Below are 16175 nucleotides of genomic sequence, written 5' to 3'. Positions count from 1 at the left end.
AGTCACTCGTAGGCAAGGAATCAAGCCGGCATTAGAGTCCAAGCCTTCTGCCTCCCGGACCTCTGCTCTTTCCATTAGGCCATGCCGCTTGAGACTAATAATGATGCTTTTAATAAATGTGGTTTTCGTTAAGCACGTACTATGAAACAAGCACTGTACTGAGCACAGGGGTAGGTATGAGATAATAAGGTCCCACATGGGGTCCGCAGTCTACGTAGGAAGGAGGACAGTTATTGAATCCCCATTTTTGCAGATGAGGGAACTGAGGCCCAGAGAAGTGAAGTGATTTAGCCAAGGTCCCCCAAGAGGTAAGTGGCAGAGCCAGGAGTAGAACCCAGGTCCTCTGACTCCCAGACCTGGGCTCTATCGACTAGGCCACGCTGCTTCTCGCTTGCAAGTGGGTAATCAGCCAGTTGTATTTATCGAGCGCTTATTGTATGTATAGCACTGTACTAAGCGCTTGGAAGACTGCAATACAGCAATAGAACCGGCCCACGACGAGCTTCCAGTCTGGAGGGGGAGAGAGGCATTAATAGAAATAAATACTGCGCTAGCCCATGGTGGTTTTGCTCACCAGCCGAGTTTTCCTTCCATTTGGCAGGTGTCAGGGCTGGGGAACTCCTCGCGTTTCCTCCTCCAGAACCTCTGCTACCTGCAGGTGGCTCAGCAGCAGCTGATGAAGATCGACAGCCTTCCCAGCAACAGTGTAAGTAAGGAGCGCTTTTCTTCCGCCTTCATTTGCAAAAGGGCCCTGGACGACTTCGTTTCCCAGCTCCGTCGGGTGTCTTTAGTTTGGTCTTCTGACTAGAGCTTCCCTACTGTATTCCCACAGCTCTTACATACATACCTATAATTTATTTGTTTGCATTAATGTCCATCTCCCCTTCTAGATTGTAAGGTCGTCATGGGCAGGGAACATGTCTCCCAAGTTTGTTATAACGTCCTCTCCCAGTACGCTGCCCACAGGAAGCGCTCAATAAATAGGACTGATTGGTCAATCTAGGCTTGTGTTTACAGGTTATATCTATTTAAATTACCTATTATAGATTATTTGTTGGCATTAATAACAGTCTCCCCCCTAAACCGTAAGCTCACTGTGGGCAGCGAACATGTCTTCCAACTTTGTTATACCGTACTCTCCCAAGTGCTAAGTCCGCTGTTCTTTCAATAAATACGATTGATTGATTGATTGATTGATTGATTGATTGATTACTAGCTAAGGCAAAGGCCAAAATCACCTACCACCATTAATGCCATTTTTGTCTCATAGAAGCCAGGACTTCTGGGAGAGCCTCCGGCCACGGTCCTGCAGGCCGCCCTGGGCATGGGGCCAACACCGCTGAAAGCAGAATTGGGACATCACGGGGAATCACTTAAAGGTGCCGTAATTCATCACTGCTGGTCGCCGCCACGGCTGTTTTCTGAAAAATAGGGGCAGAAGATGCATGTCGGAGTCTTGTTCTGTTGAAAAATGGGAAAACCGCATGGTTGCATTTTTGAGAAGAAAACACTTTTGATTCAGTCTTTGAGGGTTTGGGCAGCGTGGCCAAGTGGAAAGAGCCTGGGCCTGGGAGTCAGAAGCCCTGGGATCTAATCCCGGCTCCTCTACTTACCTGCTGCGTGGCCTGGGGCAGGTTGCTTCACTTCTCTGTGCCTCAGTTCCCTCGTCTGCAGAATGGAGAGTCAATACGTGTTTTCCCTCCTAACTTACTCTGGGAACTTCATATGACATCTGGGTAACCTGTATCTACTCCGGTTTTTAGTTCAGTGCTTGGAATACAGTAAGCACTTAAATACCAAAATTGCTGTTGTTTTTGATATTGTTATTATTTTAACTGACTCTGAAAGAGATTTTCCAACCGTATCGACCTATTTTATGAAGTAATATATTGGGCCATAAAGACGGGGAATATATATCTATAGCTCTTCATTTTCTGCATTCATCAGCGAGGTTTTTGTAGCATATGTTACAAATGCTCATTTGTACGAAAACCTGTTTTCAGCAACGTTAGATTTTTGTTTGGTGTTATTTAAACTGAGGCACAGAGAAGTGGCCTGCCCAAGTTCACACACCTGGCAAGTGTCAGAGCTGGGATTAGAACCCAGGTCCCCAGAATATTAGCATAGCCAAATTTGCAAATGAAACATTTCTAAATCCATCACCACGTGAATTTAGCAACAGGAACCAATTTAGCCGAGTTTTTATTGCTTTCCAAGCCTTCAATAATAATAATAATAATAATAATGGTATTTGTTAAGCACTTACCATGTGCTAGGCCCTGTACTAAGTAGTGAGTACAGGGCTCCTCAGTTATATGGGAAATGTTTTTTTCTTTTTCTGGTGAATGGGTGTCATGGAGGTGTAAAATTTCATTTGAAAGGAAAGCCCTTCCTCCTCATCTTTTGGCCACGAGGGAATCAGCCTGTCAGTTTTCTTCAGCCCCCTTCTGACCAACAAAATGGCCCCCTAAAATCCAGAGCTTCATCATCATGATAAGACTCGTGGCAGTGGTCGCCCATCTCTAATATTTATTGGCTTTTTCCAAATCTGCCACCACGTCTACCCTTCGCAATAGGGGTTAACCGTTCCATGACAGCTGCAAAACAATAATAATACCTGTGGTATCTGTTAAGTGCTTACTATGGACCAGGCACTGTATTAAGCTCTGGGGTGGATACAAGCAAATCAGGTTGGACACAGTCCCCGTCCCACAGTGGGTTCACAGTCTCGATCTCCATTTTATAAATGAGGTAACTGAGGCACAGAGGAGTAAAGTGACTTGCCCAAGGTCACACAGCAGACAAATGGTGAAGCCGGGATTAATAATAATCGGGTATTTGTTATGCACTTACTATGTGCCAAGCACTCTTCTAAGCGCTAGGTAGATACAAGGTAAACAAGTTGTCCCACATGGGGCTCACAGTTTTAATCGCCATTTTCCAGATGAGGTAACCGAGGCCCAGAGAAGTGAAGTGACTTGCCCAAAGTCACACAGTTGACAAGCAGCGGAGTCGGGATTAGAACCCACGACCTCTGACTCCCAAGCCCGGGCTCTTTCCACTGAGCCGCGCTGGGATTAGAACCCGTGACCTTCCGCCTCCCGGGCTGTCCATGCTACCCAGTGTGGTATTTGTTCAGCGCTTTCTGTGTGCCAAGCATTGTGCTAAGCGCTGAGACAGGTAGAAAATAATCAGATGGGCGCCCATCCCATGTAGGGGCTCTTCACGGGCTAACTAGATTTCTCAGTGTTCGTCCTCAAAAATCGACCTCACCGCGAAGGACTCGCTTCTCCCGGCTCTCGTGTAACCGAACGTGCCCTCTCCCATTTCCGATTGGCTGCAGCGCCGACCCTGGCTTCCCCTCCGACGGCTGCCTCCGGCGGGATGGGCGCGTTTCCCTTCTTTCCAAACCAGCACGTGGTCGGGCCGGCCCTGCCCGCCAGCACTCAGGACCAACCGGCGGGACCGGCGGAAGGAGCCGGCTCCGGGCCGCCACAGCCCTATCTCCAGAGCTTTACCGGCCTTCCCCCGGCAGGCCTCCGGACGGGACCCCTCAAGCAGCACAGCCAGCCAAAAAGCACCGAGGCGAGTTCAGGGGTAAGAAAACCGAGTGAGGTTTGGGATTTTATTAACGGTAACAACGAGAGTGCTGTCTGTTGAGCTCTCACTGGGTTTGGGCCATTCATTCATTCAAGCGTATTTATTCACCACTTACCATGGGCAGAGCACTGTACTAAACGCTTCAGCCAAGCACTGAGGCAGATACAAGGTAATGGGGTCTGACACAATCCCTGGCCTCGATGGGGCTCACCGTCCTAGAAGGAGGGAGAACGGGTGGTGAATCCCCGTTATGCCAGTGAGGGAGCTGAGGCACAGAGAAGTGAAGTGACTTGCCCTAAGTCCCACAGCAGACAAGTGGCAGAGCCGGGAAAAGAAGCCAGTTTTTTTTTTTTTTTTTAATAGTATCTAAGTGCTTACTATGTGCCAGACACTACTAAGCGCCGGTCTAGATACAAGGTAATCAAGTTGTACACCAGGGCTCACAGCTTTACTCCCCATTTTACAGATGAGGTAACTGAGGCACAAGAAGTTAAGAGACTCGCCCAAAGTCACACAGCAGACAGGTGGCAGAGCCCAGGCTCTTTCCATTAAGCAGCATTTAAATTCCCCTTTTTCACTAGAAGAAATAAGGTGACTCACGGTGCGTGCCATCGAGTAATAAATGGGAAACCGAATTTGGAGCGCATCCTCATCAGTCTGAATTTCCAAGTAAAGCGATAATACTGTCAGTCAGTCTAAAGCAGAAAGGTGAAATCCCAAATTGGTGTACTCATCTAGCAAATGATGACTTCTTTGGGATTCAGAGCAGCATTCCTTTTTATTACAGTGAAGAGGAAAATGCTCACTGTAGAAAATTTTCATTTTTTCCACACAAGGTACACTGACTTTTGGATTGCCCTGTTTACCTTGATTTCAGATTCTTTTAAGAAAGGTAACTAACTTAATTTAAAGATGATTTAAATGTCAGCCGATTATACTTCCATTTGTGATCATTTATTCTTTTGGATGATTTCTGGCCCCATATGCCCTCTTCAGAAATCTTTGTTATTTTAAAGGTGAGCCAGGAGGGCTTTCCTAGATAGTTCAGGAAATTGTAACTTTTGAATAGTTAGTGGGATTACTCCCCCGAATTTAGCTGGGTAGTGGTATTTGTAGAGCTTAAAGTTTTAAAGATTATTTTAAATAGTCCCAGGTTTTTCTGTCTTATATCTAGATTTCCATTCTCACAGTTGTTCAGCCTCTTCACAGTTGTAGCATCCTTTTACAAGCCAACTGGAATTTAATTTTTTTTTACTTTTTGGTTACGTGAAAAAGCAAGAGGGGCTTAACTAATCGATCGATCGTATTTAGTGAGCGCTTACTGTGTGCAAAGCACTGTCCTAAGCCTTTGGGAGAGTACAATATAACGGAGCTGGTAGACACGTTCCCTGCTCACAATCTCTCCTGGAAAATTCCCTGTTGAAGAGAGAGGAATGTGCAGGCTGCCCCTGAAACGTTTTTAAGGAATTTATGTGCCCGGCCTCCAGGTGTGCAGCGCATGGGTGATGCCCCGGTGCCTAGGCAATGCCCTTACCCTCCCCCGCAGCCAGCAGTAAGGCGGGGCCCAGCCAGGGATTTGGTTCTAGAGATCAGCTCAGGCTGGGTCAGGGGGTTATTAGAGTGATTGTACAAATTAAGCATTTACTCTGTGTCAGATACTGAAGCAGATACAAGATAATCAGATTGGATACAATCCCCATCTCACATGGGGCTCAAAGTCATAGAAGGAGAAGAGCACGGGTACCCTAATCCCGGCTCAGCCCCTTTTCTGCTGCGTGACTTAGGGCAGGTCACTTGACTTCTGTGTGCCTCAGCGACCTCATCGGAAAATGGAGATTAAATCCTCCTCTCTCAGACTGTGAGCTCTATGCTGCATAGAACCTGCGTCCAGCCTAATTATCTTCTCTCTACTCCAGCGCTTAGTATAGTGCCCGGCACAGAATAAACGCTTAACAAGTACCAGAGAGCCAAAAGGTGGGATTTTTAGAAGGGCTTTGAATGTGGTGGAGCCCTGCGATTTTTAGATTTGGGGAAGGAGACTAGCCCAGAGAAAGCGAATAAAGAGACAGAAATGGGGAGAGTCAAGATTGTGGTATAATTATTACTGTGGGCAGGGATTGTATCACTTCATTCAATCATTCATCCAGTCGTATTAATGGAGCGCTTACTGTGTGCAGAACACTGTTCTTAACGCTTAAGCATTTCTTTGTTTGGCCTATCCAAATCAAAACAATTTTGTTTTGTTTTTCCCGAGGGTCTCCTGAGTGTTATAGGCCCCTTATTAAGCCCTCGGAAGACTTTAGCGGTAGCAAGGCACCCATTCCCTGCCCTCTGAGGAGCGTACGGTCTATTGGGGAAGACCATCAAAAGGGAACGAGGTCATAAAGTCCTTGCTCCATGACACACACGATCCAAAATCGAGGTCTAAGGCAGATCGTTGATACTTAGGCTCGGAATTTCAGTTTCTAGGCTGTCTGTCTGGAACTGCTTACGAGTACTAATCACCCCTAAAACAACGCAAGTAGCAGTGGCTTCTGAAAAGTCGAGAAAGAGTCCTGATTTTAATTTACTCCTTAATGCAAATGCCGGCCATGGAATTCTTCCCGGAAAGCCCTCAATTCTCGGTTCAAAAAGGTTGATAAAATTACTGCAGATGTATTTGGTTTTAAATCTCAAAGCCTTTGCTTTATTAATAATGAGGTCAGCATCGGTTTTAGAAGCCAATATTCTGGCACCTGTTTCTACAGGATAGGAAATTTGCTCGTTTTCCCTAAACCTAGTGATTCACACTTCAGCAGGGTACAGTAAGCGCTCATTAAATACAAAAAATGAAATAAAAATTCAGAGCCCTTGAAATAGGTCCACCTACTCAAGCAAGTTAGGAAAGGTCTCTGAGATAGATATCTGTTCGCTTTCAAATATGTCCACCTGACGTGGGGCCAGCGATGGTACCATCAGGTTTTCCCTTGTCTATATCAGGCCAGGAAAACCCATTTCCCAGACTTCTTTCTCACCCTCAGTTGGTGGGCTCTGGTTTGGTATGAGAGAGTAAGAATTGAGGAAAGACTCTACGCACTTTCAGTAGTCATTGCGGGCAGGGAACGTGTCTGTTTATTGTTATATTGTACTCTCCCAAGCACTTAGTACCATGTTCTGCATACCATAAGTGCTCACTAAATACGATCGAGTGGCTGGCATTTTTTGCTCAAGCGAGAACAGGACTTTTGAGTAGTTGAACTTGTGGTTAAACCATGTATGACCCGTTCCTTTAGTTCATTGAAAACTTGAAGCAGCGTGTGGCTCAGTGGAAAGAGCACGGGCCTAGGAGTCAGGGGTCATGGGTTCTAATCCTGGCTCTGCCACCTGTCATCTGTATGACCTTGGGCAAGTCACTTAACTTCTCTGTGCCTCAGTTACCTCATCTGTAAAATGGGGGTTAAGACTGTGAGCCTCACGTGGGACAACATGATTACCCTGTATCTTCCCCAGTGCTTAGAACAGTGCTTGGCACATAAATACCAACATTGTTGTTATTATGAATAGTGATTTTGATGATTGCGGTGTTTAAGCACTCACTAGGTACCAAAGCACTGTACCAAGCATTGAGGAAGCACAAGATCGTCAGTTGGGCACCATCCTTCCCCCTCGGGGGGCTTGGAATCCTGCCACAGGGACCACAGGTTTCAGTGGCGATTTTTGAATGAGAGAAGTGACTGTTAAAGATGAGCAGTAATTGGCCCTTGCTTGGGAATTTCATATATGTGTCCAGAGAGATTTCACCCAACAAGATGGAGCTGGCTCCGCCTTGAGAAGTCACGAGCGTCTCTTTCGCTTCATTATTTGGGACTTTTCCCATGTGAGTTGGTAAGACCGTGTTTCCTGGCTTTTAGCAGATTCCCTGCATAAACCAGTCTTCGCTGTTGGGAGAACCTCCACGAGAAATCCGCCTCAGTACGAATCCGTACTTGAACCTGGCCAGCGTGCTGCCTGGTGCCTGCCTGCCGCGTAAGTCACCCCCCGCCCCCGGACTGGCTTACCCCGATATCGAACCTATTTAGAATGGGGGGCATGGGAGAGACCCGGAGAGTTGCCTGACTGGACGGTCAGTCTAAATGAGAGAAGCGTCTTTCATAGTAATGGTATTCGTTCACTCATTCTTTCGATCGTATTTATTAAGGCGCTTACCGTGTGCGGAGCACTGTTCTCAGCGCCTGGGAAAGTACAGTACAAAGCGCTTCCTCGGTGCCAAGGACTGTTCTAAGAGCTGGGGTAGATAAAGGTAATCGGGATGGCCACGGAACCTGTCCCACATGGGGCTCTAAGTCTTGATTTCCATTCTGTGGATGAGGTAACTGAGGCCCAGAGACGTGAAGTGACTCGCCCAAGGTCACAGAGCAGACAAGTGGCGGAGTCGGGATTAGAATCCCACATCATCTGACTCCCAAATCCAGGCTCTTGCCACTAGGCCATGCCGCCTCAGGGTCTTCATGGTCTCTCTTAGCCGAGTGTCCCACTCTCACCAAATCGGTCTGAGGGTTATAGGTTGGTGGCTCACCCTCAGGAAGGAAGAAACGGCTCACTAGGCAGGGGGTTGCTTTTTCTCTCCAACGTGGTATGGGAGCAGAAGGAAGCCGGGTGATAGGAGCCCTGAGGCGGAGAGAAAGAGCCCGTCCTCCCTTTTTCTTCTGTTGCTCACTCTCTTTCTCTCCTTCCATTTTTTCCTCTCACACACCCCCTCTCTCCCCACCCCACGTCCCCCAGGCGAAGGTGAGCGGGGAGTCCAGTAATGTTTGCAAGCTCTGACTCTCTGCCATCTTCTGACTCTCTGCCCTTCCTTAAGTGCTGCTATTTTCTCCACCACCAAAGCCTTTCTCCTCACACCTACCCTCTCCTCTGTCCTCTGCTCTCCCCAAGCAAGGGTAAGATTTGAAAACTCTGGTCGGCAGCCATACGCTGACCCACTCTCCTTCCCTTCTCTCTTCTCCGCCCAACTCCCTTGTTCACCTCAAAATTTTTACCGCCCCCCCAACATTCCCTCCTCCCGTCCCTCCCTCCCACTCCTCAGTCCATAGCCCTTCTCCCCCCGGTGTAACCATTTTCTCAGCCCGGATTTGGCAATATGTGTTAGATCTGTAGGATTCTAATAGTAAAGCCCCAGTCCAAATTATCGTGAATTCCAAAGTGATGAGGCTCTTCAGCCCGATTTTTACTTCAGAAATGAAAAGCAGTGATCATCAGGAGACATTAAACGAAGCTTCCGGCTCCGACCTACGTTCTCCCTTGTGACAACGGGCATCGGTCAGATGCAGCGTTGCCCCTCCCAGGATTGACGGCTGAGGGAGGAGAGCGAGTTCAAGTGTGGTCGACGGTCAGAACTGCAGTTTTTCTATCGGCATAGTCAAATTCACGTTATCCCCGAGGGGATGTTATTCACGTTATCCCCGAGGGGATGTTTAGGGTTAGTCGGTTTTTGGGATAATTCCCGAAAGTCTTTCCTAGCTCTGAGTCAGGCCTTGCGGTGGGTGGGCCACACCTCCTTTCTCCGTCAAGTGAGCCCTTGTGCTCTTGTTTCCAGCCCCCGGTGCCAGTAAAACCAGCCCTCTGCAGCAGCTGGGAATTTCCAAAGGCCTATTGGATGCCGCCTTCTCTCAGGGAGCTCCTTCCCAGCAGGCCCTGGAGAACTACCTGCATTATTCCCAGCAGTTTGGAGATTATGCCCCGGTAAGGAGCTGTGAGCGGGTCTGTCAGCGGGTCAGTGGGGAGGGTTGGACGTCCCATCCGGTTCCTAGTTATCGGGCACAGGTGCGGCCCCTATATTAAGCCCTACACGCCGAGGCTTGCTGCCGGGCAGAGAGACAGTCTGCCCCCTGACCTCTCAGAGCTCGGGATGATGTGGTCAAGTCTGCAGGGGGAAGGAGGGGGGCGTGCTCTGTCCGGGAAGTCGGGGAGACTTGAACTTGCGCTCCAGGACAAGTATAAATAAACACGCCTAAGGCGGCACAATGGTGGGAGGCCAGAAACATGCCCTCCACCAAGCAAGGCCGTGCAAAAACCTGGCCGGCGCTCGGGTGACTACAGAGCCGCTTCCCAGGCTTCCACGGGCAGAGGCCAGGGTGCGTCGCGGGGCCGGGGGAGATCTCAACAGGGAGTCAGGTCTGGGGACTGGAAGGAGAAGAAGGGATCATCAGGAGACGCGAAAGAAACGGTGGAAATGGGTGGTGTACTCTGGGAAACCGGGTTCCCGGGGCTGGGCCTGGCTGGCGCGGCGGTTTTCACTTCGGGCTGAGGGCCGGGCCGCAGCGGTGTCAGCATCACGCTCAGGCATTCGGTGCGGCCAAAGGGAGGGTGGGCACGCCGGACAACCAAGTCCGCGAGCTAACAATAATAATAATAATGTTGGTATTTGTTAAGCGCTTACTATGTGCAGAGCACTGTTCTAAGCGCTGGGGTAGACACAGGGGAATCAGGTCGTCCCACGTGGGGCTCACGGTCTTAATCCCCATTTTACAGATGAGGGAACTGAGGCCCAGAGAAGTTAAGTGACTCGCCCACAGTCACACAGCCGACAAGTGGCAGAGCTGGGATTCGAACTCATGAGCCCTGACTCCAAAGCCCGTGCTCTTTCCACTGCGCCACGCTGCTTCAGCTAAATGACTTTTCCTTGCCTTGTCTCTGGCAAGCGGGTAGACGCGAGTCCGTCTGGAATGGTCTAGAGAAGGCTAGTTGGAAAGGCTGGCGTGCTCACCCCAGCTGGGGCAGAGATCTCAGCGTCGCATTTCGAGTCGGGGGCGAAAAAGGGTCAGGGACCTTAGTCGGGGGTGGGGGAGGGGGGAGATTTGGGGCTTGGAAGGGCCACACCCCATCATTCGGGGTCTTTGCAGGCCGGATTGGTAAAGCTCAAGTGTCGGAGGCTTGGGATGTCTGAGGTGAGGAGTCCAGCTCCAACAGCTTGGAGGGGAAAGTGGGTATTATGCCTCCTCCCCGCCCCCCCGGTGGTTAGTACGGTGCTCTGTACACAGTAGGCGCTCAGTAAATCAGTAAATGGTTGAGTAACATATATAGGTTTCTTTGATTTTTGGAGAAAGTGCTTCAGTGTAGCGTTCAGCCCATCAGGCCCTCGTATAGACCAGCTTGCTGACAGGGACTCACAATTTTGCCTGCTAACACGACATCCAAATGTGCAGATCTTGCAACTGCGTTTCCATGGCAATGGTTTGTTTCCAGTCGAGCTGCTCTGCGGGAGGATGGATGCTGGCACCAGTCGGATTTGGGGCTTGAAAGTGAGGGATCTGACTGGGTTCTGGCAACTGGGAAACATTTCACACACTTTCACTTTCAGCTGCAGTAAATCAGATCCCAAATCTTGAGGCACAACCAGGCTTTCTGAGGGGAAAAAAAAAAATTTTTTAATGGTGTGCCTCTTAGAAACATGGGCCAGAGGCAGAGATTTCCACAGATACAGCAGTCAAGTAAGAATTAGTTCAGTCACGAAATATCCAAAGCCAGGATTCTGACTAGTCACTGAATTTAGTTTTCTGCCACGTCCTCTTGAGACTGAAATACCCACTTCCATGTGGCGCCGTATCGAACCGGGGTGCAGGGATCTTTCCCTACACCCCATCCACCCCACAGAATCATTTCAAAACAATGAGGAGCGAGAAACATTAGAGTTTCGCAGAGAGGCAGCGTGGCTCAGTGGAACGAGCACGGGCTTGGGAGTCAGAGGTCGTGGGTTCTAATCCCAACTCCGCCACTTAGCTTTGTGACTTTGGGCAAGTCACTTCTCTGGGCTTCCGTTGCCTCATTGGGAAAATGGGGATTAAGACTCTGAGTCCCGTGTGGGACAGCCTGTTTACCTTGTGTCTATCCAGCGCTTAGAACAGTGCTTGGCACATAGTGAGCGCTTAACAAATACCAAAATTATTAATTATTATTATTAGAGGAAGAAATCTCTTATGAATTAGTGGTTGTGGTCTTTTGCTGCCACCGTGTGGCTCACCTCGGTATCACGGCTCCGGCCCCGCTCTTTAGACCACTTTTTGGGTGACGCACCTCACGATAAACTTCCCCCCAATCGGAAGATGTGGTTTACAAGTTTGATTCTGTCTTGCCCCCAGCCCTGCCACTGGCCTGTTGGGTGCTCTACGAGCAAGTCATTCTGGGCCTCAGATTACTCCCCTGCAGATAATAATAATAGCTGTGGTCTCCGTTAAGCACTTGCTACGTACCAGGCGCTGTTCTGAGCGCTGGGGGAGCTACAGGATGATGTGGAACACAGTCCCCGTCCCACACGCGAGCCCGTTGTTGGGCAGGGATTGTCTCTATTTGTTGCCGAATTGTACTTTCCAAGCGCCTAGTACAGTGCTCTACACACGGGAAGCGCGCAATAAAAACGATTGAATGAATGAATGAATAAGGCTCACAGTCTTAATCCCCATTTTTAACTGAGGCATAGAGAAGTTAAGTGATTTACCCAAGGTCAAACAGCAGACAGGCGGCGGAGCCGGAATTTGAAGCCAGTTCCTCCCCACTCCCAGGCCCAGGCTCTATCCACTGGGCCACGCTGCCCTTCCTACCTCATATGGATTTTGTGAGGACAAAGTTAAGATAACCGACGCACTAGAAATTAGGGGGGAAAGGCCCTATATAATGGCAGAGGTGCACTATTTTCCTAGCGTTTCCTAGAACGAAACAAAACACAAAACATCTAGGTCATTATAAAGGGGTTTCGTAAAAACGCTGCGAGACATTTATCGCCTGTTCTCGTAAGAGAAGATTTGGCTTAAAAATCATTTATTGCTAAAAATGCTTCAGAGGTTCACCAAATCAAATGTCCCTTTAAAGTCCTCAAAGCGCCCGATGACAGCAGTGAAATAAAACCTAATCACCCTGAGAGGCCTTTTTAAAAAGCGTTTTATGCTGTTCTGTAAGGGGGAATAAACGAGGTGGCCGAGAATTCCAGAAATAGGCCCCTTCCCTGGGCAGCCCCCAGCCTCTAATTCCTCAGATCTGTAAGGAAGTAGTTTCCCAGAGGGAGCCCCAGGCTGAACCGGTGAACCTCCCCGTGTAGCAGAGCCCCGGGAAACCTTCGCTGGACTCAGCTGCCAGTCTCGCTCACGGCCACGTGTTCTTTGGGTTCGGCCGGTTCCCTGGTGGACGAGGCTGGCCGGCCTGCCCTGTTTCCCTCGGTCCATAGCACGGAAGACCTCAGCTCCCGGGAGAAGTCGGCTTAGGGAAGGGTATTACCATCCCCTGGTTTAATAACTCCGGTGAAAATAATAGTTGTGACATCTAAGAAGTGCTTACTGAAGGATTAAGGGCTCTCGTTGATACCCAAGTTATGAAAGTGAACACAATCCCGGTCCCACACGGCGCTTACGAGCCATCTAAACCCCATTTACAGATGGGAAAACTGCGGCCCGGGGGATGGAGGGGGAACTGAGTAACTCGCCCAAGGTCACGTCGCCGGACGGTGGCAGAGCTAGGTCTCGAATCCGGGTCTCCTCCCAGAGAAGTGAAATCCGTCCAATCCGAGTCTCCCTAAAATGCACTCGGAATGCCGGGCATCAGAGTAAAGCACAGTAGAATGGGGCCGCGTTTCTTTTCCGAGGTTCTGACGGCGCAGGCCATCGTAGGATAGATGCTGTGGTTTTTAAATGTCTAACCTTGCGGGTCTGGTCAGTCTCTTGAGCGCCGGCTGGTTGTAAAGCACTGTACTTAGCTCTTGGGAGAGTAACGGTGGATGTCAGAGACGGGATCCTTGTCGTCAAGGAGTCTGCAATCTAAGGGGAGAGACCGGCGCGTAGTTTCCGTGTAGGAGGAGGTACGTAGTCGTCGTGTCCAAAAGAGCAACAGGAGGTTGTGAGTACAGAAGTGCCGGGGCGATAGTAGGAAGGATAGATATAACCTGGGGAGAAAAGCGAAGCGGGGTGGGTCTCCCGGAGGAGGCGAGGTTTCAGAAGGGTTTTGAAGACGGGAAGGGCCGTGGGGTCTGGGAGACGGGAAGGAGTTCCACGGAGGCCGGGAGCCAAGGGGCGGAGGCGGGAACGAGACCTAACGAGGAGGCCGGGAAGAGCGGAGAGTGCCGGCTGGGGTGAGGGGGGAGAGAAGAGCGGCGGAGAGAACCGATGGAAGGCCTTAAAGTCACCGGTCGGGATTTCCGTCTGAACCGGAAAGAAACGGGCCGACCACTTGAAGGTTTCCCCGGGGAGACGCGTGCGGGACGACGAGGTTGCAGAGACAGGGAGGCTGGGGCCGGGGGTCAGAGGTGGAGGGAAGGCCAGCTCGGTCGTCAACGTATTAAGGTCCAGGTTGATTGAAGGGCAGCAGGGGGGCTGTCCGCGCGGAGAGGTTTCCCGAGTAAGAGGAAGTGCCGGGGGCTAATAAAGAGAGATTTGGGAGGCAACCGCAGGGAAGGGGGAGCTGTAGGAGGCCATGGGAGTGGATGAGGGAGAAAGGATCAGGTGAGAAGAAGAGGGGATTCAGTCCAGAGCCCGTCGACCAACTCGATTTGCTTGTATCCATCCCGGGGCTCAGTACCGTGCTAGGCGCACAGTAAGGGCTTAACGGACACCGTAATTCTTATTTAGAACAGAGCCTGGAGGAACCGCCCCAGTCGAGGAGCGGGAGACGGCCGGGGAAGCCAGAGGGGGAGGAGAACTGTGTGGGCGAGAGCGGGGTTGGCTAGCGTCTCCCCCCCCCCACCGAGAGTTTCCCCTGGCTCTTTCCCCTGCAGGGGTCCACCCTGAGAAGCGAAAAGCGAGGTTCCTCCTCCCTGATCTCGGCGCCGGAAGGCGGGTCGGCGGAGCCGGCGGGCCGGCGGGCCGAGGGCCCCGGGGGCTACCCGCCGGAAAACCTCCTGAAAAAGAAGCGTGTGTACTGAGGGCGTCTCAGCCGGCGGCCCCGCCCCTCCGGAGGTGGGTCCCCGGTCCCCCCCCGCCCCGCCACCCGTTTGCCCCTCCGCTCTTCGTCGCCGCTGCCTTAACTCCACGCCGCTGCTCCACGGAAGCAGGTCAGAAATGCGCAGGAGGAAGCGTTCTGGCAGCGGGCAGGCTGGCCAAAGGAAAAACTTGTAGCAATAAAAAAAAGAACAAGGCATCTCTCCGGGGGCGTTTCCCCTAGGACCCGTGCCTTCCCAAAAGGGCGGGGCGCTCTACCATCCTCAGCCCGTCGTCGACGACGTTTCTTGTTTTGTGACAGATACATTTCCTACGGTGGGTTGTTTTTTTGTTGTTTTTTTTTGGTAAACGTCCGCAGCAATAAAGGAAGGCACGTTTTCCTTCTGGAGCCACAGAGAGGTCAATGGCATTTCTTCTCCCGTTCGTCTGCGAGCCGGGGTGCGGCTCAGCTGCTTTTCCCTAAGAGAGTAGCCTGAGCGTGTAGGTTTTCGGGGGTACGGAAGGGTCGGTGCCCTGGCGATGCCTCTCTGCGCAGATGGTGTAGGTGAGTTTTAAGGGTAGGCGTGGAAGGCGTGGGGGGGAGAAACTGGACGTCGTGCTTCTGAACTTCGCCTTTGGTAGGGTAAGGTAGGGTGTGATCGCTGCCCTTTCAGGGCGAGGGGAGAGTCTCCCGGTGCGTCTCCGCCCCCGGACGTCGACTCCCCATCTCTCTCTCGGCTTGCGCCTCGGAGACCCTGCCCCTCCGCCCGGCGGCCCGCACCTTCGGGCGTCGGAATTCGAAAATGCCTTCCGGCGTCCGTCGGCTGGAAGCACGCGAGCGACCCTCAGTTTACCTTCTCAGGGCCACGAGGGCACCCCGTCCCCAGGGGCGCCGGCACGGAGGTAGGAGGGGGAGGAACGGGCAAGATCGACCCTCAGACGGCGGCGTAATTGGCAGCCCCAGAGCCCGACTCCTACCCGGAAGACGCGGGGGGGGGTAAGGCGCTTGTTCCGGGTTCCCGCCTTATTTCTTAAATCGGACGGCTTTAACGTCAAGAGGCCGGTGCGTGAAAGTCTTTATTATGTTTATTTGTATAAAGAGTAACAAAGTGCATATAGGTTGTACACAGGTTTCAGACAAGTACAGGAACGATCGGAACGGGTAAAATTAAACGAGCCGCTTCGGTACCGCGTGACCCGTAGGCAGAGGGTAGAGGCGTATGTTTCGTATCTCCGCCGGCGCCGCGTCCTTCCTCGGAGCATCTTCAGTAGAGGCCCGGTATCCTAACCCACCGCATCGACGCCCAAGGCCAGGTTCAGCGCCCGCGTCGGACGAGGGCTCCGGCGCCCCCTCCCCGGGACCGGACGCCCGCCTGGGGAAGCTTCAATTAAGCGGCGTCTCCACGGCGCGATGCCGGCCGGCATCCGGTCCATCCCAAGCGGGAGCGAGGCTCGGTCTTTTTCCCTTTCGGTCTAAGGGCCAGAGGGAGACGGCGGGCAGGCTCCGGACCAACCCCCCCCCCGCCCGGCCGGCCGCCGCAACCCCGAGGCGGGCCGCGGGGAGGAAGGGACCGTCCACCTGGGCCGAGCGGTTCGCCGCCCCTCGCGTCTCTACCGGAAACGAGGCCGGGAGCGGGGTTGGAAGAGAAAACCTTAAATGGATCCGCTTAGCCAGAATGCAGATTCTTTCTTTAATAA

At 51.5% G+C, this 16175-nt stretch overlaps 2 protein-coding genes across 10 annotated transcripts in view; one reads left to right on the top strand and one right to left on the bottom strand.

The window, feature by feature from the left end:
* Positions 1–14892, top strand: part of RAVER2 (ribonucleoprotein, PTB binding 2) — a 44517-nt gene extending 29625 nt beyond the window's left edge. For 2 of the 7 annotated variants that reach the window (XM_029083437.1, XM_029083435.1), the window contains exons 7-12: positions 602–706; positions 1271–1379; positions 3344–3597; positions 7491–7605; positions 9176–9321; positions 14336–14892. In XM_029083437.1, the coding sequence (XP_028939270.1) occupies positions 602–706; positions 1271–1379; positions 3344–3597; positions 7491–7605; positions 9176–9321; positions 14336–14482 (876 nt within the window). In that variant the 3' untranslated portion in view covers positions 14483–14892. The remainder of the gene's footprint in view (positions 1–601; positions 707–1270; positions 1380–3343; positions 3598–7490; positions 7606–9175; positions 9322–14335) is intronic. The other 5 variants (XM_039914614.1, XM_029083440.1, XM_029083439.1 and 2 more) reach the window with 5 other exon arrangements.
* Positions 14893–15536: 644 nt separating this feature from the next.
* JAK1 (Janus kinase 1) overlaps positions 15537–16175 on the bottom strand; it is a 97120-nt gene continuing 96481 nt past the window's right edge. The window contains exon 26 of one of the 3 annotated variants that reach the window (XM_029083432.2): positions 15537–15950. The gene's annotated coding sequence lies outside the window, so the exon portion shown is untranslated. Of the gene's footprint in view, positions 15951–16135; positions 16167–16175 lie in introns of those variants that run through there. The other 2 variants (XM_029083433.2, XM_029083431.2) reach the window with 2 other exon arrangements.

The sequence above is a fragment of the Ornithorhynchus anatinus genome, chromosome 18 (assembly GCF_004115215.2).
Source record: "Ornithorhynchus anatinus isolate Pmale09 chromosome 18, mOrnAna1.pri.v4, whole genome shotgun sequence".
Lineage (NCBI taxonomy): Eukaryota > Metazoa > Chordata > Mammalia > Monotremata > Ornithorhynchidae > Ornithorhynchus > Ornithorhynchus anatinus.
The sequence above is the reverse complement of the archived record's forward strand: the minus strand, read 5'-3'. Positions and strand labels throughout refer to the sequence as shown.